This window comes from Salvelinus fontinalis, chromosome 30, assembly GCF_029448725.1.
Source record: "Salvelinus fontinalis isolate EN_2023a chromosome 30, ASM2944872v1, whole genome shotgun sequence".
Taxonomy (NCBI): domain Eukaryota; kingdom Metazoa; phylum Chordata; class Actinopteri; order Salmoniformes; family Salmonidae; genus Salvelinus; species Salvelinus fontinalis.
In genome coordinates this window covers 35,790,120-35,816,624 of record NC_074694.1, presented here as the reverse complement: position 1 = coordinate 35,816,624, position 26,505 = coordinate 35,790,120, and the positions used below count along the sequence as shown (strand labels likewise).

At 42.0% G+C, this 26,505-nt stretch overlaps 1 protein-coding gene across 4 annotated transcripts; it reads right to left on the bottom strand.

The window, feature by feature from the left end:
- Nucleotides 1–18: 18 nt before the first annotated feature.
- On the bottom strand, nucleotides 19–22,724 carry LOC129829126 (AMSH-like protease). 4 transcript variants are annotated; one of them, XM_055890678.1, is made up of 11 exons: nucleotides 22,519–22,724; nucleotides 11,201–11,313; nucleotides 9,568–9,785; nucleotides 9,312–9,387; nucleotides 8,703–8,798; nucleotides 8,041–8,350; nucleotides 7,645–7,769; nucleotides 7,081–7,218; nucleotides 5,519–5,631; nucleotides 5,009–5,108; nucleotides 19–4,647 (listed from the first exon to the last, which is right to left on the bottom strand). In XM_055890678.1, exons 2-11 carry the CDS (start codon nucleotides 11,285–11,287, stop codon nucleotides 4,591–4,593), a joined length of 1,320 nt encoding a protein of 439 aa, XP_055746653.1. In that variant the 5' UTR covers nucleotides 11,288–11,313; nucleotides 22,519–22,724; the 3' UTR covers nucleotides 19–4,590. The 4 variants fall into 4 exon arrangements, with proteins under 4 accessions (XP_055746653.1, XP_055746651.1, XP_055746652.1 ...); XM_055890676.1 differs by lacking the exon at nucleotides 22,519–22,724 and adding an exon at nucleotides 20,835–21,214; XM_055890677.1 differs by lacking the exon at nucleotides 22,519–22,724 and adding an exon at nucleotides 20,180–20,828.
- Between the last annotated feature and the right edge of the window lie 3,781 nt (nucleotides 22,725–26,505).

Sequence of the window (26,505 nt, the reverse complement as noted above, 5' to 3'; positions counted from 1 at the left end):
ACAACTTGGACAAGGAGATAACGCAGTGTGTATTTTATTACCAAAATGGCAGTGGAAAAGTGTGGTAGAGTCACTGCATTGACTGGTTGTCTTTCACATTGCCAAACATAAAGCCACTACAACATAACCTGTTTGTGCAGCACCACTGGGACAGTTAATCACACTGCAGCAATAGTCCAACACCACATTGTACAACTGATAATGCCATTATCAGCACTGCTGTGAGGGCGTGTACAGAGTAAATAAATACATGCCCGCTTCTGCCAAAGGTAAAAAAAGGACAGCTCCATTTTCTACAGCGAGGGGTGGTTAAAGGATAGCCTTGTCCCAGATCTGTTTATGCTGTTTCGCTAACTTCCACGGTCATTGTCAAGCCAAACACTGATGAGTTGGCAAGACGGCACAAACAGGTCTGAGACCAGGCTAGTTAACTGCTTCATGGGGGTGGAAAGTGAACTTATACCTGAGCTCTGTGTAGTCAAGGACCTTGGGATGGCAAAAATATACTCCTCTTATAAGGCGTCTAATGCGTCTTCACTTATACGGTGCCTTCAGAAAGTATTCATACCCCTTGACTTATTCCACATTTTGGTGTTACAGCCTGAATTTAAAATGTATTAAATATATATTTTTCTCTCACCCATCTACACACAATACCCCATAATGACAAAGGGAAAACATGTTTTTAGAAATGTAGCAAATGTATTCAAAAACAAATACAGAAATATCTCATTTACATAATTATTCACACCCCTTTGCTATGACACTCCAAATTGAGCTCAGGTGCATCCAATTTCTTTTGATCATCCTTGAGATGTCACTACAACTAGATTGGAGTCCACCTGTGGCCAGTTCAATTGTTTGGAGATTATTTATAGAAGGTATAGAAGGTCTTACAGTTGACAGTGCATGTCAGAGCAGAAACTATACCATGAAGTCCAAGGAACTGTCCATAGATCTCTGAGATAGAATTGTGACGAGGCATATCTGGGGAAGGGTATAAAACAATTTCTAGAGTGTTGAAATCATTGGGAAATTGCAAACATATGGAACTACCAAACTGAGCAACCGGGCAAGAAGGACCTTGGTCAGGGACAGGATTATGAACCCAATGACCACTCTGACAGAAATATAAAGTTATTGGCTGAGATGTCAGAACCTGCCAGAAGGACAACAGTCTCTACAGCACTTCACCAATCTGGGCTTTATAGGAGAGTGGCACGATGGAAACCACTCCTGAGAAAAAGGCACATGACAGCACACATGGGGCTTCATTTATAAACTTTATATGCACAAAAAAATCCCCAAAATGCCAGTTTTCCCGCTAAGGTTGGCAATTATAAAAAAAATGTGAGAATGTGCTTATCCTTTCGCAAACTTTAGACCATGCGTATGCACAGTTTCTAGTGGTTGAGGTATTGTATGGCAAGAAGGCAAAAGTAGACTAGCCTCGTGCAGGAAAATATGACAGTCTTATTCATAAGAACAACAAAATCGGGTAGCTAAATATACAATTACCAGATGCTATCACTTGCCGTTAGTGAGAAAAGTAAAAATCGATTTGTTTTATTTTTTGTACTCTAGAACGTTGAATACGGTAATGTCAAATTCATCAAGTAGAAAATATATAAATTTATAAACAATATATATATCATAACCATTGCAGAGTAAATTCCTCAGATTTTCTGGCCATGATGAATTCATATTCCCGAAGTAGGCATACAACAAATTACCGTGCGCAGCTCTCATTTAATTAGGCCTACCACCAGTAGTAGATATGCTATAATTTCCGAAAGTGAGCGCGCTTTATAACATACAATAGAATTCAACAGGTGAACAGACAATTTATATTTTTGCTTTGAGGTGTATAGGCTACCACTGTAAGTAGGCCTATAGTATGAAAATAGTAATAATAATTCTCCCCACAAACCTAGTGCACTGCGCGTTTACTAGTGCTGTATTAGCAGACCAATATAGCCTTCTGTAGGACGGGCATTCCAATACTTCCAAAGTATACAGAAAATAACTTAGTTATTGTCACCATAAAAGGTGAATGATTGGTGTTTTTTTTCAGGCAGAGTTATAATGTTCCTTCATGTGCACATTTTACTTCAGGTCTGATTTATAACGGGAAACATGCTTATATATGGAATGTGGCAAGTTAGTAATTCTAAATATTTTTGTGTGTGCGCCCTTTTCAGAAATGGTGCATGCAAATATTCGAGGTAAAATTTACAAGCCAGTTATGAGGCCCTTGGAGTGTTCAAAAAAGGCACGTGAACGACTCAGAGCGTAAGGCAAAATATTTTGTGGTCTGATGAGACAAACTTGGCCTGAATGAAAAGCGCTATGTCTGGAGAAAACCAGGCACAGCTCATCACCCGTCTAACACCTGCCCTACCGTGAAGCATGATGGGGGCAGCATCATGCTATGGGGATGCTTTTCAGCGGCATGGACTGGGAGACTGGTAAGGATAGAGGGAACAAGGAATGGAGCCAAATACAGGAAAATCTTTGATGAAAACCTGCTTCAGAGTGCAAACAACCTTAGACTGGTGTGAAGATTTACGTTCCAACAGGACAATGACACCAAGCATACAGCCAAAGCAACGCTTGAATGGCTTCAGAACAAGAATGTGAAAGTCCTTGAGTGGCCCAGCCAAAGCCCAGACTTGAATCCCATTGAAAATCTGTGGAAAGACTTGTGGAAAGATTGCTTTTCAATGCCGCTCCAAAACAAATTTAACAGAGCTGGAGAAAATCTGCAAGGAATAATGGGAGAAAATCCCCAAATCTAGATGTGCAAAGGTGATACAGACATACCCAAGACAACACAAAGCTGTAATCGCGATACAAATCGCGATACAAAGTATTGACTCAGCTCTGTGAATACTTATGTAAATTATATATATATTTTTTATATTTTTTTCAATACCGTCGCAATTTCTTTTCCGTTTTCACTTTGTCATTATGGGGTATTGTTTATAGATGGGTGACACAAATCTATTGAATCCATTTTGAATTCAGGCTGTAACAACAATTGTCACACCCTGGCCTTAGTATTATTGGTTTTCTTTATTATTTTAGTTAGGTCAGGGTGTGACATGGGGAATGTTTATGTTTTGTTGGTGTTGGGTGTTTATATGGTAAAGGGGTTATGGGTTGTTGTATAGTATAGGGGTTTGTGTGGAGTACAGGTGTCTAGTGTTTTCTATGTATGTTTAGTTGTCTAGGAGAGTCTATGGTGGCCTGAATGAGTTCCCAATTAGAGACAGCTGATTTCGGTTGTCTCTGATTGGGAGCCTTATTTAGGGTAGCCATAGGCTCTCATTGGTTGTGAGTAATTGTCTATGTAGAACGTTTGTAGCCTGTATGTTTGTGCACAACGTTTGTAGCTTCACGGTCGTTTTGTTATTTTGTTAAAGTGTTTCGTGTTTATTGTTTGTCATCTTTTAAAATAAAAGAAGATGGCTTATTTTCCAACTGCTGCATTTTGGTCCGTCAATCCGCCACACGATCGTGACAACAATATTTTGAAGAAGTCAAGGGGCATGAAAACTTTCTTAAGTCACTAATTCTTTGAGCACTTCGGTTTGTTCCTCCCCGCACAAGACATTCCACCTCGATTAGTTACACTTTTCTTTTAGGTCAACACTTCAAGATAAATCAAGACTCACAAATAATGCAAAAATGTCAAGGCTAAAATCCAACTGGCCAAATGTAAGACTAAAAATACAACATGAAACTTCCTAAACCACATAGAGCCATCACAATTCAATCAGTCCATTTTATATTGCGTTTAAAAAAAAAATTGTTCATTTGTTAAATCTCTGCGTATGTAACCAATTGTGTAAATACTGTATAATTGTGTCTCTCAAGTCTTGTCTGTTGTATCCTGTACCGCGAAAGTTAAGGGTAAGGATACCGTCATGGGAGACTATCATTCATGTATTCATTCATATAACACACACACCTGCTCCCACACACACTTTATTCTCAGCCAGTTGTTCTCACACTGAAACACCTAAGGCCATTTACAGTAAGCCTGCGTGCTAAAATAGTTCTCTCTGGAGAATTTCACATCAAATCTGACAAGCAGAAAGACTCTCTGCCTCAAAAACTCCCCTCTGCCAAAATTGTCAAGCCAAGCTATCAAAAAGCCCCACCCCCCCCAAAAAAAAAAACATACTTAAAGTGGATAAAGAGTTGATAAAACAACACCATTAGAACAATTCCATAGCTCACATCTTTGTGTTGCAAAGCAGTTTCAATTCACAGTAGCTCATCTCAAAACAAAAAAATAAAAATACAAAATCCTTCATTGTAAACAAAGGTAAAAATGGGCCGGCAGGTAGCCTAAGTGGTTAGAGCGTTGGGCCAGTAACCGAAAGGTTGCTAGATCGAATCCCCGAGATGACAAGGTAAAGAGCTGTCATTCTGCCCCTGAACAAGGCAGTTAACCCACGGTTCCCCGGTAGGCCGTCATTGTCAATAAGAATATTTTCTGAACTGACTTGCCTAGTTAAATAAAGGTTAAATAAAAAAATAAATAGGAGTGATGGTTGTGGTTGTCTTGTCTTCCCCTCGCTGTCACCGGAGGTCCAGCACTGTTGTTTTCGAGTCCTTTATAACAACATGCCTACAGATCTGAAAAGAGAAAAGGCCTTGTTTAATTCTCAGGTTAACTAACAACAACAGTGGAGAAGCACAACCATGAATAGAGGGACATATTTGTTATTTGACCTTTATTTATCTAGGCAAGTCAGTGAAGAACAAATTCTTATTTACAATGACAGCCTACCGGGGAACAGTGGGTTAACTGCCTTGTTCAGGGGCAGAATGACAGATTTTTACCTAGTCAGCTCGGGGATTCGACATGAACACACACACACACACACACACACAATAATACACACAAGCTCTATTTGTGACTGTGCTGAATAAGAGGGAGTCTGCAGAGGCAGTGAGGCCTCTCTCTGCTGGGAGGATGTCTGTGTGTATTACTTACGCTAAAGAGCGGCGGGTCCTTGGAGTGTGGGTGAAAGCCCTTCAGTCTGCAGCCAGCGACCTCCCCCATCCCAGAGCTGGTGAGTCTGAACACTCCCGTACTGCAACACACAGACCACAGACACAGGACTTGTCTATATACAGTAGGGCTCATGGCCAAAGGAAGTCATGACATTCATCTGGTAAAACTAGAGCGTCTTCCAGCCAAGCAACTGTAAGGCCTACATTAGGTTAGTCATCTGAGTTCTGAACTTATGCCTGAGGCTTATTCAGTGAGGTAGAACATTTAGAGCTGTGTAGAATTAGATAGAGATGTTAAGTATAGAACTGACACAACCCATTCTTCCACATCACAGAGAATCCTCATGTCGGTTCTACATCACGCATTTCCGGGTAACATTGCTCCCTACTGAATAAACAATTTGATACCACCCACATTGCATGGATTGGTTTTCTTTAGCGTTAGCATCAGCAGGCCTACTCATTCTAGCAGACAGGGACAGGGACTCACTCGTTGTGTTTGGGCGAGCAGACGATGGCGATGGCTTCAGGCAGCATGAGCTGGTAGGAGCCGTGTGTATGCAGGTCAACACTGGACAGGAAGGCCGTCTGGGTGGGATGGGTCTGAGGGCAGAGGAGAGCAACAGAAGAGTTGGTTGGAGATAATGGAACTGTGTCAGAAATATGTTAGGTGTTATATCTGATATATGCAGATTATGTTTATTCCCCAAAATCAGTGGAACTAGATTTCAGTCTGACCCTCCACTGTGTAACTCCCATGTTAGAAGTTATTAGACCTGGGCTCCCGGGGCTGCAGCCCTGAACGTTTTTGGTCAAGTCCCAAACCTTTTGATGGTCAAAGAATTTCGAAATTGCAGGCTGTAAGTCTGATATAAGTTTCCATAAACGGCGCATCACTTACACGCTAGGCAAGTGCTCAGTTTTGTGACTGTCATGGTTTTATCATTAATTTAGGGAAAACCGTGTGTCTGTAGCCCAAACCATTCAAAAAGATACAATCCGTTTTACCGGTATCTTGTTTTTTTTTCTATTATGAATTGCTTTACATGTTGTCACGTTATCACATTAACTTCACATGAAAACGTGTTTTTTTCCATAAGGGATCATTTTATTTTCTACAATGTAGAAAATAGTAAAAATAAAGAAAAAACCTTGAATGAGTAGGTGTGTCCAAACTTTTGACTGGTACTCTATTATTCGTGTATTTTAATAAATCTCTCAATGTTTATCTCAAAGTGTACCAGATTGATGCATTTATGCTGTTGAAATAAAAAAATGTCTTCTTCCGGGGGAGGATGCCCCCTCTGGTTTTGGGCTAAGCTCCCAATGTCCTCAACTCCTAGAAACATCCCTGGCACAGACTCAGAAGGCAGGTCTATGATTAACTTTGACATCTGAACCAATGGACCTGGTTTCTATGGTGATATTTGATTATGCAAATTAAAGGGTGGGGGTGGGTAAGTGTGCGCGCACATGGTTCTGTGTGTGTGTGTGTGCGTGTGTGTATGTGAGTGCATAAGTGTGTATGTATGTGTATATGTGCATGTTTGAGTGCATCTGTGTGTGTACATGTGTGTGTGCGCTTGCGCATACAGTTGAAGTCGGAAGTTTACATACACTTAGGTTGGAGTCATTAAAACTTGTTTTTCAACCACTCCACAAATTTCTTGTTAACAAATTATAGTTTTGGCAAGTCGGTTAGGACATCTACTTTGTGCATGACACAAGTAATTTTTCCAACAAAGTTTGACCAAAGTTAAACAATTTAATGGCAATGCTACCAAATACTAATTGAGTGTATGTAAACTTCTGACCCACTGGGAATGTGATGAAAGAAATAAAAGCTGAAATAAATCATTCTCTCTACTATTATTCTGACATTTCTCATTCTTAAAATAAAGTGGTGATCCTAACTGACCTAAGACAGGGGATTTTTACTAGGATTAAATGTCAGGAATTGTGAAAAACTGAGTTTAAATGTATTTGGCTAAGGTGTATCAAACTTCCGACTTCAACTGTATGTGTGGAGGTGTGTGTGTAGTGTCGACTCACATGGATCCAGCCCAGAGTCAGTAGGTTGTGGTGGTCCTGGAAACTAAAGAGCTCCTCCACGTTCTCCATATCACAGTAGTCTGGGCCGGCTGACTGTTTGGGCACCACCACATGGGTCAGCATGAACTCGTTTTGAGTCTGGAAGAGACAAAGGTAACACTTCCTATGAGTTAATGCATTACAATGCACAACATAGTCGCTAATAACTGTGCATAAGTCTATTGGCACTGAGGTGCTGTTGTTGCTATTTTGCAGGATTTAGCACACCCACCTACACACAACAATCTGAAGCATGCACATGACATACAGTACATCATAAAATGAGAGCAAATACTGTAGCAACTACAATCAACTTTGAACACCTTACATTGGCAACGCTCTCCTCCTACTCGACATAACTATTGTTTGCAGATGGAACGGCACTGAGTAAAAATGGTGTCTCCGACAGTTTGCTTAGATAAGGTAAACAGCAGCCTGGCAAGTTTGACTTTCCCCAAAGAAACTGGCAGTTTGTCGACAAATAAAATCGATCAATGTTTGTGCGCAGAGCAGAGCATGTCTTACCAGTTTTCCACAGAGTACCCCGCATGTCTCTATTCCCCTGGCTGTGTTACTGTCGGCTAGCAGTAAAAACCTGTAGGTCAGGTCTCTAGGAATGCCCACCCGCCTCAGGCCCTCAACCCGTTGATCTGTATGGACACACACACACACACACACACACACACCACACTTAAGCACAGTATGTGTAACAACAATAACAGGATGTCCATCAGTGTGACTCATGCAACACAAAAACATGAATCAACAGTGACTAACCAGCTCAAATATATACACCATCTGTTAATATACCTCATTATTGACTTCCCCATTACCTTACTAATGGATAGTCTCTGAGTAACAATCACTCAATCGAAAATATAGAACCTAGATGTTATATACTAATGGGAGCAGGACACTCACTATGTACGCCAGCCAGTGTAACTGCTGGCTTGCTGCTGGGGAGAAGCTGTTTATTGCGGTTTGGGTCGAGACGAACATGGTTCTTGGAGGAGTGGGACAGGCAGGAGCCGTCCGTTTGTTCAGGCACTTTAGCGGCCGCCTCGTCTCTGCGATTGGCCAGCTCCTGTCTGCGCAGTTGCTCCTCGAAGTAGCGGAACTGCTCCGACTCCATCTGCATCCTGCGCAGCTGCGCCACCCTCTGCCTCTCCTGCTCAACCAGAGACATCTTCTGCAGCTGCTGGCCGCAGCAATCCGCCACCACCGCCTGGCTCTGCACACGCATACGAACGAGTGCACACATGAACACGCACGTGCACGCACAAACCAAAGATGCAGACACACTTCAGATCTGTGCCATTTTAATATTAGTACAATTTGTTGATATACATGATCTTACTCCTAAACATTCCTCATCACTACTTATCGCAAACTACAAATGTAACTACAAACTGCTGCATTGAGGCATTCACATTCGCCGAACAAGTGATACAAATACCACACTGTAACTAATATGAACAGGCGTTGCACACTAGCACTGGGCTTAGAGCCACACATTGTGCTCCCAGCCAGTCTCCTAGCTAATCTCAAGGAATGTCACGAAAGGTTTGGGTGCTAAACCTTACCTGACTTTTGAGATACTCTGTATGTTCCTTGTTGTACTTCTCGTGGAGGAGCTTCTTCAATTGATCTTTCCGCGGAAATGCGACATCTTGCAACTTCTGAGAATAAAATCAACTGTGTGAGTGCAGGCAGGGACTTACTTTCTTCCACTAGCCGTGGTACTTTGCAGCTCCAATGGTCAATACGAGTGGGCCAAATCATTACATGAAGAACAAAAAAACGATGAGCCATTCATCTACCATTTCAAAGTTCTTAATAGATCGTAGTGGCGCTTCTATTGTTTGTCCACAAAAGGTTATCTACAGCCCTTTCTAAACTCGTGCTGTTCCTGAGCTGACCTTGGACTCGCTTACCTTTACATACATCACTTAAATTAAAGCAGACCTGAACCCCCCCCCCCCCCCCCCCCCCACTAAGTATGAGGCACCCACTAAGTAGCCTACCACTCAGCCAGACAGACAGGGCCCTCGTACCACCCTGCCACTCCTCTCTCCATCCCTCGACACCTCTCTCCATCCCTCCAGCTAGGCTAATAAGCCCTGATGTTAATGAGCTTTCCGCAGGGCTGAGCACCACATGGGTCCACTTAAAACAGAAGCCCAAGGGCTTACCTTTATTATCACCTGTTTCTCAGGCACACTGCACTGCTGGTAGTCTCGATGGCTGGGGAGTTTCTCGACAAACAGACTAGAACACAACAGAGAGATAGTGGGTGGTTAGACAGATTACAGTAGTGCATTAATCATCAGATACTGTACTTGATCTGCCATTATTACATTGGACATAGAGTGTAGTACTAGCATACCTTTGGGCTATCATTGGCCCTAGTCTAGACACAGGTATAAGATACTGTCTCTCTCTCCTTACGTGATGAACTTGTTGTAGAGGACGTAGGCATTCTCCAGGCTGCCCTCCTCCAGGTACACGGCGGCCATGTGCTCCATCTCCACCCCGGACCGGAAGTAGCGGCGTGGCGTGATCTCTTCGTTGATCTCGATGCTGCAGCCCATCTTGCTCAGGGCCCGCACGCGCTCTGCCGCCGTCAGGCTCACGTCCGTGTGGTCCGGCTCGGCCGCCAGCTTCTTCTGTTGGTGGTCAAAGGTCACCGGGATCAGAGATCAACGTTCAAACACCAGGGTCAGAGTCCGAGAGGACACGGGCAGAGCAGTCATAGAGGTCAACTTAGGAGTCAAAGTACAAGCATCGGAGTGTAGTAGATGTCCCTAGAAACTGATCAAAGGCTATTATTGCATTTTCCCATCTAATGGATAAGGTTAGGATAGGACTAAGTCAACCTGGTTATCAACACCAGCATTAGAACACCTCTTTCTACACCCCAGGGCCTAAAACAACACATGCATCACTAACATTGCATCAGTACCAGAAAAACCCTAAGGCCAACAGTCTGACACAGCAACACTATCACCCCTAGCAGCAGTACTACTGTAGCTTCTTCTGAAACAACAGCTAGCATCAGCATGGGCTGTCTCCCTCAGTAGTCTCCCAGCCCTCCCTCTCCAGGTGGTCACATGACCAGACAACATCATCACTGTTCATCCTTCACTGGGACAGGGCAGCCAGTGCAGGTTCAGTGGGCGGGGGTTGGGGGGATTGAGGGGGGAGCTGATCGGAAGCCTGCTTCCTCTGAGCCCGCTGCTATGCTAGCCCCCGCTTTGGCCTGAACGGCCTTGCTCTGCACCATACTAATGAGCACAGCACAGTACACACTGGACACTGCTGCTGCAGAGTTCCTATAAGGTTACTACTGAATGTGGGCGTCTTATCAAGATTCTACTGGACTCCACAGGGGGAAATTGACGAAGACTGCAGACAGAACCATTGCTCGCAGAACATAACGGGCAAAATAATGGGGGAAGTGTTTGGACACTCAAAGTATCAAATTTTGACATCCTTTTGGCAGTGACAGTTGAAGCAGGCATGAGCGCTCTCTCTTTTGAGGGTTTGATAATAACATCTCCTTTGTCTAATCATCTATTCAAGAGCAGCGGAAGTAAAGTCTGAAGAGGCTAACATCCGCTCTATCCCTCCTTCTCTTCTTCCATCCATCTCTCCCAACGCAGGATGGAGGGATGGCCCTGAATGAAGAGATGAGTCTGAATGACAGAGCAGCTGCAGTGGGAATACTAATGGGAGTGAGTCAGAGGAAAATGTTGGAGTGGACCACCCCAGACCCACTAACCCCCCCCCCCCCCTCCCCCACTCTACAGAAGAAGTCAATACAGCCCACACACACGCCTTCCCAGACCCTCATAAACACCCGCTACAGAGTAAACTCAATTCACCCCAGCCTTCCATCAGCCTTCCTATACTAACCTTGAATCCTTTGATTACCAAGACAAGAGCCCTCTAGCTCCTCCTTTCACACTGCCTCTTCCTCTACCTATCCCACTCCACACACAGCTCACCCCTCCCTGCCTACCCCCCCCCCCCCCCCACCCTCCCACCCTAAGTACCCTCACCGCTGACTGACAAGACTCACCAGTGTGCTGAAGCTGAAGCTGAAGCCTTGCTCCATGGTGTCTTTAGACTGCAGGGTCACAGGTTCCAATCTTCCCAATGTGTCCATCTGTCATCTCCCAAGATTATAGCCCACTGGAGACGAGAGGAGCGAAACCTTAGCTTGGCTAATGGCCATGACTCTGCTGTGTAATGATACCATTGGATCGATAAAGTTTCCTCTCACTGAGAGAGACACATTCATGTTGTCCACAGAGACAGCTTACCCTCGGTAGTAGTCATATAAATGGTCAAGAGCTTGGCTTATAACCTGACTTGAATGACAAGTATGGCTATTGGATTTGTTTCGCTTTTTCAGCCGTATAGTTTCTCTGTTATTTCATAGCACAAGAGCTTCCAAAAGCAGCCTCTCAATCAAATTCTAACAGGTTTTTCAAAATAGCTCAACATGCCTCCCAGAAAATGTGCTACTGTTGCTATGACAGCTTGTAACCAAGCAGCAAAATAGGGTGAGTCATGGACATATTTTGCTGAGATGAAATCCTTGATGGGGCTTTATCTAGCTTGGTCAATTAGCATATTTCAGCAGTGCATTTAATCATCTGGGTTCCCTCTATTCTTCAATCCAAATATTACTATGATACTGCAACAGATTGAAAAGCAAGATGTTGCCATGCATTCAAACCCTTTCCATTCCTCAGTGATATGCAGTGATAGTCTGCTTGATGCTGCCTTGGAAACCCATCGTGTACAGTACAAAATGGGAACATGGTGTGAAATCTAGGTGTAATTAACACTGCTTGAGGCTGACTTTAATGTGAAGGGGAAAAAAAAATACTTCAAGTCAGTGACTGTAAAATTACCATATTTCTGCAGTTAATAATTGTATTTAATAATATATTTTTAAAAAGGTGGTTAGAATTCTGAAATATTTTCACCCCAAACCTTTGAACGGTAGTGTACAGTCGTGGCCAAAAGTTTTGAGAATGACACAAATATTAATTTCCACAAAGTTTTCTGCTTCAGTGTCTTTAGATATTTTTGTCAGATGTTACTATGGAATACTGAAGTATAATTACAAGCATTTCATACGTGTCAAAGGCTTTTATTGAGAATTACATGAAATTGATGCAAAGAGTCAATTTTTGCAGTGTTGACCCTTCTTTTTCAAGACCTCTGCAATCCGCCCTGGCATGCTGTCAATTAACTTCTGGGCCACATCCTGACTGATGGCAGCCCATTCTTGCATAATCAATGCTTGGAGTTTGTCAGAATTTGTGAGTTTTTGTTTGTCCACCAGCCTCTTGAGGATTGACCACAAGTTCTCAATGGGATTAAGGTTTGGGGAGTTAAGGTCTGGGAGCCATGGACCCAAAATATTTGTTCCCTGAGCCACTTAGTTATCACTTTTGCCTTATGGCAAGGTGCTCCACCAGGCTGGAAAAGGCATTGTTCGTCACCAAACTGTTCCTGGATGGTTGGGAGAAGTTGCTCTCGGAGGATGTGTAGGTACCATTCTTTATTCATGGCTGTGTTCTTAGGCAAAATTGTGAGTGAGCCCCCTCCCTTGGCTGAGAAGCAACCCCACACATGAATGGTCTCAGGATGCTTTAATGTTGGCATGACACAGGACTGATGGTAGCGCTCACCTTGTCTTCTCCGGACAAGCTTTTTTCCGGATGCTCCAAACAATCGGAAAGGGGATTTATCAGAGAAAATGACTTTACCCCAGTCCTCAGTAGTCCAATACCTGACCTTTTGCAGAATATCAGTCTGTCCCTGATGTTTTTCCTGGAGATAAGTCGCTTCTTTGCTGCCCTTCCTGACACCAGGCCATCCTCCAAAAGTCTTCGCTGCACTCACACCTGTCTGCTACCATTCCTGAGCAAGCTCTGTACTGGTGGTGCCCCGAGCCCGCAGCTGAATCAACTTTAGGAGACGGTCCTGGCGCTTGCTGGACTTTCTTGGGTGCCCTGAAGCCTTCTTCACAACAATTGAACCGCTCTCCTTGAAGTTCTTGATGATCCGATAAATGGTTGATTTAGGTGCAATCTTACTGGCAGCAATATCCTTGCCTGTGAAGCCCTTTTTGTGCAAAGCAAATGATGACGGCACGTGTTTCCTTGCAGGTAACCATGATTGACAGGGAAGAACAATGATTCCAAGCACCACCCTCCTTTTGAAGCGTCCAGTCTGTTATTCAAACTCAATCAGCATGACAGACTGATCTCCAGCCTTGTCCTCGTCAACACTCACACCTGTGTTAACGAGAGAATCACTGACATGATGTCAGCTGGTCCTTTCGTGGCAGGGCTGAAATGCAGTGGAAATGTTTTTGGGGGATTCAGTTCATTTGCATGGCAAAGAGAGACTTTGCAATTAATTGCATTTCATCTGATCACTCTTCATAACATTCTGGAGTATATGCAAATTGCCATCACACAACTCAAGGAAGCAGACTTTGTGAAAATTAATATTTGTGTCATTCTCAAAACTTTTGGCCACGACTGTACATTGACATTGGGGTTTTGCTGGAGATGATGAATATGGAAAATTTCACCATTCATGTGTTTGGATTCCTACTTTCTCTGCAAGAAGCAGTAATGCTCAAGCAGATGGGAACGACCTTCACTGATTCAAATACAATTACAGGAGACATGAAAGCCTTCAGTCACTCACAGATCATGAACACAGCATGACTAACTTAATGCATGAAAAATCAACTAGATTTCTAGTTTTTGGCAATGTGTCTTATTTTCAATAAATGTACAATATTTTAGCCTGCATTTTGTACATTCTCACCCCAAATTCTCATTACCGAAATGTGTCTGGATTAAATTCTCGGGTCAATTTTACTTTAGAAAGCCTAACATATTTTTATAAAACAAAATATGTTGCTGTAGTTTGTCCTTAACTCACAAAAATTGTATTTTAGTTGAATTTTACATTAAACTGTTAGATGTATTATGTAACAACACAGTGTCTGTAGACGTGCCTAATTACGTAACACTGTAAAAACTCCAATTAGTTTTTAAATAAAGTTGTATTCACCCATGCATGATGCATCATCTAAAGCAGGTATTCCCAAACTGGGGTGCGCGCAATGCCGTCGGGGGTACGCCAAATAAAAATGTGATTCACATAATAAAATAAAAAAGGATTCTTCACATTTTCAAACAATCCATTTATAGACACATACCAGCTACTACCAGCAGTACTACACCTGCACCTGTCGATGACACAAGTTGTTCTGCTTCCTCAAGCACATCCAATGAGTATCAGTAATTGAGCATCAGTAATTCTACATTTGTTGTTAACCTAGCTAGCATGGACACTGACAGTTGTGAATCTGATGCAGCCAAAGAGCTACTGCCCCCTTTCCTGGGAAAGCACCGAAAAAACAGACAGGGACATTGGGCCTTCAAAGAGGCACAAAGTGCCTTTCCTCAGCCACAGTGTGTTATATGTGCAAAAGTACTATCTCACAACACAACTCGATGAAACCTTCACTCTTGCGCAGACATTCAGAAACAAAACATAACAATTTGAAAAATAAGCCACAGGAGTTTTTTGAGCATGAATTAAGACGACTTCGAGTATTAAGACATGTATAAAAGCAGCAGATACCATTAATAAGAAGGGGCTAGAAGTGTCTTATATGGTGAGCTACCGAGTGGCTAGGACAGACAAGCCCCATACTAGTGTGGAGGACTTAATTCTTCCTGCTGCCATGGATATGGCTGGGACAATGTTGGGGGAAAAGCCAAAAAAACAATACAATGTCTCCATCAAACAACACTGTTTCACGACGCATCAGTGACATGGCAGGAGATGTTTTGAAACAATTACTGCTTCGCATACAAGCCAGTGAATTCTATGTGTTACAGCTGGATGAGTCAACAGACGTGGCGGGCCTGGCACAGCTCCTGGGATATGTCCGTTACGTTTATGGGGGTCAATTAAGGAAGACATCCTCTTCTGCAAACCACTGGAAACAAGGACAACAGGAGAGGATATTTTTAAGTACTGGACAGCTGGACAACCAAATGGACTTTGGTGGTCAAGATGTGCTGGTATCTGTACTGATGCTGCAAAAGCCATGACAGGGAGACATAGTGGAGTGGTGACACGCGTGCAAGCAGTTGCTCCCGACGCCATTTGGGTAAACTGCAGCATCCACCGAGAGGCTCTTGCTACCAAGGGAAAGCCTGACAGCTTGAAATACGTTTTGGACACTACAGTGAAAATGGTTCCCTTTGTTAAAACAAGGCCCCTGAACTCTCATGTATTTTCTGCACTATGCAATGATATGGCCATGTAACGCTTTTACAACATACAGAAGTGCGCTTGTTATCAAGGGGCAATTGAGAGACGAACTTAAAGTCCTCTTTACTGACCATAATTTTCACTTGTCTGACCGCTTGCAGGATGACGAGTTTCTCACATGACTGGCCTATCTGGGTGAAGTTTTTCTCTCCTGAATGATCTTTATCTAGGATTACAGGAACTCTCTGCAACTATATTCAATGTGCGGGACAAAATTGAGGCTATGATTAAGAGGTTGAAGCTCTTCTCTGTCTGCATTAACAAGAACAACACACAGGTGTGAGCAAATTAACTCAAGCTTACGGACAATGTCAAATGTGATATAGCGAAGCACCTGAGTGAGTTGGGTGCGCAATTACACAGGTACTTTCCCGAAATGGATGACACAAACAACTGGATTCGTTATCCCTTTCATGCCCTGCCTCCAGTCCACTTACGATATCTGAACAAGAGAGCCTCATCGAAATTGCAACCTGCGGTACTGTGAAAATGTTATTTAATCAGACGCCACTGCCAGGTTTCTGGATTGGGCTGCGCTCAGAGTATCCTGCCTTGGCAAATCGGCTGTTAAGACACTGATGCACTTTGCAACCACTAGCATGAAAACTAAATACAGGCACAGACTGAGTGTGGAAAATGATTTAAGACTGAGACTCTCTCCAATACAACCCAACATTGCAGAGTTATGTGCATCCTTTCAAGCACACCCTCCTCATTAACCTGTGGTGAGTTATTCACAATTTTTGATGAACAAATACTGTGTTATATTTGTATGGTGTTTAAATAAAGAGCAAAATTATTGATTATTATTATTTGTGCCCTGGTCCTATAAGAGCTCTTTATCACTTCCCACGAGCTGGTTTGTGACAAAAACTCACACTCATTCTTATGTTTAATAAAATGTATCGTATAGTGTGTGTGTATGGCAGGATTACAATGATGGCAAAAAACAACATTTGAGAGTGCACTGGCCCTGGTGCTAGAGGGGGTATGCAGCTGGAGGTTGAATGTTTGAAAGCAAAAATTGGTAAAATGTCAGAGAACCATTACCTTACCAGAATGTTGGCATGAATGGACTTCAGTGATGTGGTCAATTGTTTGCTGACTCATAATTGCTGTCTCCTATAATATGAAAATTGAGCTATGTGCCTCTCATAACCGATACACACATTTCTCATTACCACATCATATTTAGGTCCGTTTTGGTAATGATAACAGTAATTTCGGGAATGATAATAAGCTAATTCTAATGTATAGTCAATGGGGGGGGCGTGTTGGTACCTTTATTTATTTACTAGGACCACTCCTTAATAAACTGATTGTACAGATTTTTTGTAAAAGAACAGTTATTTGATTAAGTAAGGTTTGTCAAGAAATACGGGGTGTATAAAAAACATTTAACTTACTTTAAACCACAATCGGCAGTTAATGTTTCAGCAAAGAGCAACCCCACCAGTATATCCCCCATTTTGACACGTGTACCTGTTTTCACACTTACCTATACTGTTGTTTGATATCCCAAGACAGTTTTTGATCAGTATCTCACATATTTAGGTACTTTATAGGCATAATGTGTTGTGCTGTTTGCATTCACACTCAATTCGGAAATACATCTAAAATACCTTACAACCACAAATATCCAAATCCTATTACACAAAGCTAATATTACCTGTACAGCTGTCACCAAGGCAAAGGGTGGCTATTTTGAAGAATCTCAAATATAAAATATATTTACATTTGTTTAACACTTTTTTGGTTACTACATGATGTGTTATTTCATAGTTTGGATGTCTTCACTATTATTCTACAATGTAGAATATAGTAAAAATAAAGAAAAACCCTGGAATGAGTAGGTGTGTCCAAACGTTTGACTGGTACTGTATAATATATATATATATTTTTTTTTTACAGTCACTGTGTTACGTTCAAATCCACTTTTGAAAAAACATGCATGTAATTACAGTACTTATACTTACACTGAAGGGGTATTTTAGTCAATTGCATTAAAGGGCGACTGCATTCCTGATTTGGCCTCGTTTTAGATTTGGTTAATTAAGAAATGCTAGTGCCCATTACTGATTTCAAATGTGAGTTGGTTTCGGGGTGTGGTTTGATGTTGGTGTCTCGTGTCTTGTGTTCGCAGGTGGAAAGAGTTAGGCAAATAATCTTTTCCAGCTGATGTGAGAGGTTGGCAAAATTGGTTTGACTTTGGATAGCCTATCTCCGGCTAGTTAGGGACATCAATAAACTACACAATGCAAATGAGACAATATTTTTATGTTGCACAACTTCTCATGAAACACTTTCAATTTGTAAATACATTTCTACAATGTATAGTAGGTTTGAGGTCTTTAAGTCATTGAAATTTGGAGCTGTTGGAATTTTAACATATTATCCCATGGACGTTGTGTAATTTACAGATGGTCCCAAACTAGCCTTATATGGCTATCCAAAGTCAACCCAAATTTACCACAGGCATTTTGATCTGGTCAGGAGCAGCTGCACTCCGAATGTATGATTACTTGCTGCTGCCAGTTGTGGGCATGTGGATAGGGCTGAAACAAACCCAACCTTCATTTACGTTGTGATGCAGTAATGACCACAAGTCTCACAAAACTCTGTTTTGGACAAGACTGATTTTATGAACAAAATTATCCTATTTACACTTTGTAGTACATTTTGACAGTAGAATAAATGTTACTGACTCATATTAACCCCACATAGGCTGTTTTCTAAATGACAAGTTCGTTTTTAACAGGGCCTAAAATAAACACCCACCACCAGTCAAATGAAGGTAGATTTTGGCATTGGCAGGTAAGAGACAATTTATGCTTGATCTGAAAACGTGGTCGGAGGCGCCAGTATGGCACACAGAGGCCAAATTGAGCTCCGTACCACATCGCCATGCACTTCTAAAAAAATGTAGAGCGTGGAGGGCTCAGTACAGCTCCGCATTAACATGATTGGTTGGAAGGTGAGGGCGAGAGGTCCTGTATAAACACAAACTCACTTCCTAAACAACAGCTCTGCGTTTCTCGGTGGAGCGCAAGAAGTATGAATGCCATGACTCGTGCAGAGGCCATATCATCGTAAATGCTGCAAGGCCCATACAGATGTCAGATTGATCATGCAGCGTCTTTAACCCACACAGCGCTGCAACATTGCCTGGCTGGGGGCTGTGGCACACCTGATGAACTGAGTAAATATTTTATTTTTAGTAGCGCTGGCACGGGTATAAAAGTTGGTCTAATTTACTTGAAACGAAAGTCTACTTAAGTGAGACTTTGTCCTTGTGTTTCTTGGCTATTTACATTGCTTTGTTCACAAACTAGGTTGTTTTTCAAAGTTATGAGTTTCAAATGTTAGGGATGAGAAGACAATGTAGTGACTAGTCAGACTCTCAATCTCACAGGCACAAACATGACTCGAGTCGCGTTACCACGGTAACATCCCGCACTTAAAGGGACAGGTGAACAGTTTTGTCTCATCTGTGATATTTTGTTTAAAAGACTCAGTTCACAAAAAATGTACTTAAACAACATACCACATTGCTTCTCACTAGTAATACATGTATTGTTTTAGAAACTTTAAAAAGCTTGATCATCCATTTCTTGTGTTTTTTGGGGTAATTTTTGTGAAAAATGTGTTTTGCCTGGCCGGGGGGGCTTTACTTGGCTCATCACGCTCTAGCTACTCCTTATGGCAGGCCGAGTGCCTGCAGGCTGACCTCGTCGTCAGTTGAACGGTGTTTCCTCTGACACATTGGCGCGTCTGGCTTCCGGGCGGGTGTTAAGAAGCGCGGTTTGGCAAGTCATATTTTGGAGGACGCATGACTCGACCTTTGCCTCCCGAGCTCATTGGGGAGTTAAAGCGAGAAGACAAAATCGAAATAGCGGAGAAAAAGGGGGTACAAAAAAAAACGTGTTTATTACTTTTTGGGACTTTTAAACTATTGCAAGAATGAGAATTTTTGCATCGATTGTGGTAAAATGCATAATATCGGATTAAAAAAAACGTATAATAATTATGAAATAGATAAGTACAGATCCTAATCTCAGTGATTTAAGGAGGACATTTCGTGAAAAATGATACTTCCTGAAAAATTATGCTTTTTTTGGTCAAATGTGAGTTGTGAGAAAGACCCAATCAGGAGTGTTCTACTCTGTTAGTACTATTTTCTATGATACAGTACAGTAAGGACAACAAACCAACATAATTAAAATGTTGCTTGAGAATGGAAAGGCGTAGAAAGCTAAAAGTTGTTTTACAACATACCTAAGATGTCAAGTCAACAGAACACATTTTATTGACATGTCCCATTTTCTGAATGAACCTGTATTTCCATCAAAATGATTTGAGTCTTTCCTTCAATTGAATTTGCACAATAAATGCACCATTCAAAAATGGTAGGCTATTTTAAGATATGACTTCTGACAGATTCAGGAAACAAAAAAAATGGTTTATGGCATGTGCTTGCATTGTAGGGCAGCCTACTATATTTGAGTCACCGTATTAGTTTGACTACTGATATAATGGACCATCTTAACTAATACCCATTATAACAGTAGCATAGCATTATTTTAATAACAAAAGTCACAGTGAATTTATATACATAGAAAGTAGGTAACTATTCATATGAAACTAAATGAAACATTGAATGAACATTGTAACTTACCTCTCTCAAACTGAGACTTGTCTGTGTGCTTCCTGTATGCTTTGCTAAGCTGATGCACCTGGCACTAGCTAGTAGTACAACTTCTTTTGATAGCCATGTGTCAACAAAATGAGAAAATCACTGCCTACATGTCAACATTGGGAATGTGGCCCATCAGCAACATTGTATCTGTACAATAACATCATCATCACTTTATCTACACTGAATTTATAGTTCCAGATTCCATGTAGCCATATAGGACCTTCTATTCGACCTCTTGTTTGTGATTTAAAACCGATTTCTGGTTATTTCACCAGCTTTGCCACATCAGGAAATTTAAGGGGGGCTTATGAATGATACTCACTCCCTAATAAAAACACAATCACTGGCTACTGCGTGTAGGTTCTGGAAAATTAAAGAAACTATTTGATGTAACAGTTTAGCGTGCAGTAGACTGATAAATCCTGTAAATAGTTCAAAATGCGAACCAGTTTATTTGCTTTCCCCAAACTCCGCATCCCTGTCGTCACACGCTAGAATTGAGTGCGAAAGCAGGAAACTGGCGTCAATAAAAGTCACTGTTATCTTATCCAAACCTGGCGTATTTAGCTTTTGTAAACCTACTTCATGAAGGCATTGTTCAAAATGAAAAGGGATAGAAAGAGCGTAAATTTACCGACGTTAAAATGGCTGATAGCTGTCTTTCAAATCCAATGTCCTAATAGGCGAAAGAGATTGTCATCCAGTCCTCCTATGATAGCATCGGCGCTGTGGTGTTGGTGACAGCAGCCGTGGTCGCTATGAAGGGATGTGTCCTACTACACGGGGTGGAGGAAAATCCACTACTGGACAAAAGAGAAAATTCCCTACAGCTTCGACACCGGCAACAGCATTTGCATCCTGTAAATTCATAAGATTATTCATGGCGCACACACCACAGCGGCGCTTGACACAATGCCATCATAAAAACGTGGGGTTGAAAAAAGAAATACAAACATCTACAGAATAACCAACAAGAAGCTATTTCATTACAATTTGTCCAATAATTAAGCTTATAGAAAAACAATTGATTTTGGACATACAATTACTCAACAGTGCATTCGGAATTGTCACCAGATATGATTCTGATTAAAATAGATTAAAATAGATTGGAAATAAGTGTGGTGTAATAATCAAACTCCTTCGCCAGAGGGCGTAGGCTACATTGTGGTACCTGCTGGGCGTTTTGAAACGTTCAGATAGAAATAGGCTCTTTAGAACAAATATGCCTCTGTAACGGATGTGAAATGGCTAGCTAGTTAGCGGGTACGCGCTAGTAGCATTTCAATCAGTTACGTCACTTGCTCTGAGACTTAAGTAGTGTTGCCCCTTGCTTTGCAAGGGCCGTGGCTTTTGTGGAGCGATGGGTAACGCTGCTTCGTGGGTGACTGTTGTCGATGTGTGCAGAGGGTCCCTGGTTCGCGCCCGTGTCGGGGCGAGGGGACGGTTTAAAGTTATACTGTTACATTGATGCTGTTGACCCGGATCACTGGTTGCTGCGGAAAAAGGAGGAGGTTGAAAGGGGGGTGAGTGTAACGGATGTGAAATGGCTAGCTAGTTAGCGGGTACGCGCTAGTAGCATTTCAATCAGTTACGTCACTTGCTCTGAGACTTAAGTAGTGTTGCCCCTTGCTTTGCAAGGGCCGTGGCTTTTGTGGAGCGATGGGTAACGCTGCTTCGTGGGTGACTGTTGTCGATGTGTGCAGAGGGTCCCTGGTTCGCGCCCGTGTCGGGGCGAGGGGACGGTTTAAAGTTATACTGTTACACCTCTCTGACATGTACAATAAGGAATCACATCTGCTCTATTCAGTATATTTCTAGCTCCAACTTTCGCCAACTACACGTGTGCTTTCTCCAAAACATGTATGTGCTGTGATGGAGCTGCGTGTAAACAACATGAGCCTATTTAAAAGACGATCCAGCATAATTGAATTAAGATTTGAATAATTCAAGTGTGGTTCACTCTGGATGAATTAAGGACCTGTAACTGTAACATCATCATGCCCACGTTCATGATTACTGCATGGCTTTCCAGATTTATCATTTATCTCTATTCTAATGAACATATGTGGCACAATGATAAACCCACCCTTTCCATGGTGATGTTGTGCTTTGTCTTACCTTAATGCAAAATGCTTACTCACACTTGTTGCCTATTCTAACTTCTTAAGATTAGCATCGCAATAGACCAACTTTAGCCTAATACAGTTTGTGTAGGCAAATGTATCTTCGCGAAAACCGTCATTAAACACAGCGGAAAAAAATAATAATCCGAATCATTAAATAATCCAACAAACCACACCCTAAATGTGTTAGCCTACTTTGGATGTAGATTTTCAGGTCGGAAAGTGATTTTCAGGTCAGCCGAAATGGAATTCCAAGTTGGATGATAGTTCAAAATGATTTTTACCAGTCGGAGTTCGTTTTTTTTCGAGTCCAGCTGTCTTGAACACAATCAAATCGGACATTTCTGAGTTCCTAGTTCTCAGTCCCTTGTTGTATTGAACGCAGCATATTTCTAGAGCTCTGACCTGAAGATAGATCACTGATGTTATTTGACCCCCCCCCCCCCAAAAAAATATCCACATTTTGTTAGGTTACAGCCTTATTCTAAAATTGATAAAATCGTTTCCCCCCCTCATCAATCTACAGACAATACACTATAATGACAAAGCACGTTTTGTTTTTTTGCTAATTTATTTAAAATAAAAAACTGAAATATTACATTTACATAAGTATTCAGACCCTTTACTCAGTGCTTTGTTGAAGCACCTTGGCAGAGATTACAGCCTTGAGTCTTCTTGGGTATGACGCTACAAGCTTGGCACACCTGTACTAGGGGAGTTTCTTCCATTCTTCTCTGTAGATCCTCTCAAGCTATGTAAGGTTGGATGGGGAGCATTAATGCACAGCTATTTTCAGGTCTCTCCAGAGATGTTCGATCAGGTTTAAGTCCGGGCTCTGGCTGGCCACTCAAGGACATTCAGAGACTTGTCCCAAAGCCACTCCTGCGTTGTCTTGGCTGTGTGTTTAGGGTTGTTGTCCTGTTGGAAGGTGAACCTTTGACCCAGTTTGAGGTACTGAGTGCTCTGGAGCAGGTTTTCATCGAGGATCTCTGTACTTTACTCTGTTGATCTTTGCCTCGATCCTGAGTAGTATCCCAGTCCCTGCCGCCCGAAACATCCCCACAGCATGATTCTGCCACCACCATGCTACACCGTAGAGATGGGGCCAGGTTTCCTCCAGACGTGACGCTTGGCATTCAGGCCAAAGAGTTCCATCTTGGTTTCGTCGACCGTGCCCACTGAGAAGTGGTTTCCATCTGGTCATTCTACCACAAAGGCCTGATTGGTGGAGTGCTTCAGAGATGGTTGTCCTGGAAAGTTCTCCCATTTCCATAGAGGAATTCTAGAGCTCTGTCAGTGACCATCAGGTTCTTGGTCATCTCCCTGACCAAGGCCCTTCTCCCCCAATTGCTCAGTTTGTGGTACAAAGGAAGAGTCTTGGTGGTTCCAAACTTCTTCCATTTAAGAATGATGGAGGCCACTGTGTTCTTGGGGACCTTCAATGCTGCAAACATTTTTTTGGTACCCTTCCCCAGATCTGTTCCTCAACACACTCCTGTCTCGGCGCTCTACGGACAATCATTCGACCTCATGGCTTGGTTTTTGCTCTGACATGCACTGTCAAGTGTGGGACCTTATATAAACTGGTGTGTGCCTTTCCAAATCATGTCCAATCAATTGAATTTACCACAGGTGGACCAAACAAGGTGTAGAAATCTCAAGGATGATCAATGGAAACAGGACGCACCTGAGCTCAATTTCCAGTCTCATAGCAAAGTGTCTGAATACTTATGTAAATAAGGTATTTCTGTTTTTTTATTTTTAATACATTTGCAACAAAGAAAATCATTATGCGGTATTGTGTGTAGATTGCTGATTTTGTCATTTTAAAAAAATCTATTTTGGAATAAGGCTGTAACGTAACAAAATGTGGAAGAAGTCAAGATGTTTGAATACTTTCGGAAAGCACTGTATGTAATTATTTGCATGTTTAATGGGATAAATAGTAGCCTACACTTACAGACAAAACAAGGAAATAACACTGTTCATCATAATAGGCCTACCAGACAGACTTCCATCACAGCTTTTTTAAATTGTTCTATTCATCACATAATCTAATAGCCTACTAGGAGTAGTGGGTTGGTATAGTTGTTTTCTTGGACCAGGTGAGGGAAATCATATATTTATTTTTCTTCTCTGTGGTTTGGTGGTCCATTGACAGTGACAGTGGGTGCAGAATGCTCTTCATGACTTGGGGTCTCCCACAGATGTATTGTCTTGTTAATTAGGAAGTGTTGGTTGTACACATACATATATATAGGATATTCATTTGAGACAGTTTGCTACAGCAGGAAAACAATCCTGCAGCAACAGGAAATGTAAATTATTATGTAGATTATACTTAATGGACATTTTTTGTAGGGGTTGATACATTTTTCATTAGATTTTAAAGTGGAAATTGTTAACTTTAAAAGCCTTTTTAAACCTCAAATACACTACAGTGTGCAACAACACGATTATCAAATTAAGATATGGCATCTGTATAGGCTATGGAATTTCCCTAGCCATCTGACAGAAACCAGAGATGGTCTGTATTTGACTGCACTCAGGTGTAATTTATGTTTTTAAAGGGTGTGACCTAAAGTGGGGCTGGCTGTCTCACGGCTATGACTGAACTGAGACAGAAATGACCTTTTAAGATGCTCATATGGCATATGGTTCTTGGCCACAAAAGGGCTTGGTCTGATTACAGCAGTAGGCCCACTTAGAGTATTTGTTGTTGGCATCGTTTCATTGTTTATCTGTTTATCCTTCAATAAACCCTTGACCCAGGTGTGAAATCAAGACAAATCAACATGCATTGATTTACAATACATACAAATGCATTCACTTGTTTATGAACTCACTCTATACTCAACCATTTGCTAATCCTCGCAGCCCATTTGCCAAGCTGCCTACGATGACGACCTTCATAAGGTGTACCACATTCTAAAAGATGGATGCGTAGACTTTAAATATTCAAGAGGGGGAATCTGGCGATACACCAATCATAATAACAGTAGTTATTAGTTACTATTTCATGTAAATGCTAGGTAACAAGGAGGCTGTCAGACCAAGTCTATCATTTACTTTGCTGTCATTATTCCTCACCTAGGTGATGCAGTTTAGTAAAAGATACAGAATCGTGCAGGAACATGTTAGTGTTACCAATGATGACCCTGACAAAACTGGGTGTCTTGTGAAAAGTGTCCATGCTCTCGCTTCCTCTGTCTGCCTGTAGAAACAGAGGACATGTCAGCACTACGCTGCACAGAGGACCTTCTCCTTCCTGGATGGCCTGATGATTGTTATCCTCATGCCAAGCAACGGACAAATGTGAAAATAATGAATATGGTTTTGAGCACTAAAGGGGAGGTTAACACTGTTGACAATGTGAGTCTTGAGGTTATGCAGTTGAATATTAGAATGATTCGCTACTGATCATTCTCTGTGACATTTAACTTCGTGTTCACTGTGCATCCAAATGAAATCAATAGTTTATTTTGTTCAAACAGACACACTTACATTCCCTTGCCCTGATCACAGTCAACATACATATATTTTTATTAGGTACACCACCCCGTTGACGAAAATGGATCGCCCCTACAGACAGTGAGTCATGTGGCTGTGGCTTGCTATATAAAGGCGGCAGACAGGCATCGAGGCATTCAGTTACTGTTCAATTGAACGTTAGATTGGGAAAACGAGTGACCTAGGCGCACCTGATCCAGTATCTCACAAACGTCTGCCCTCCTGGGCTTTTCACGTATGATAGTGTCTAGAGTTTACCTAGAATGGTGCTACAAATGAAAAACATCCAGTCAGCGGCAGGCCTGTGGGCAAAAACAGCTCGTTGATGAGACAGGTTGAAGGAGAATGGAAAGAATCGTGCGAGCTAACAGGCGGCCCACAAACAGACAAATAACAGCGCAGTACAACAGTGGTGTGCAGAACAGCATCTTGGAACACACAACTCGTCGATCTTTGTCATGGATGGGCTATTACAGCAGATGACCACACCGGGTTCCACTCCTATCAGCTAAAAATAAGAAGAAGCGGCTCTAGTGGGCACACAATCACCAACAGTGGACAAATGAGGAGTGGAAAAACATTGCGTGGAACATGACAGCGAGCTCAGTTTACTTGAGTGGCCTGCGCAGGATGAAATGGAACGGGCTGTTCGCAGCATGAATGTACCGCTGT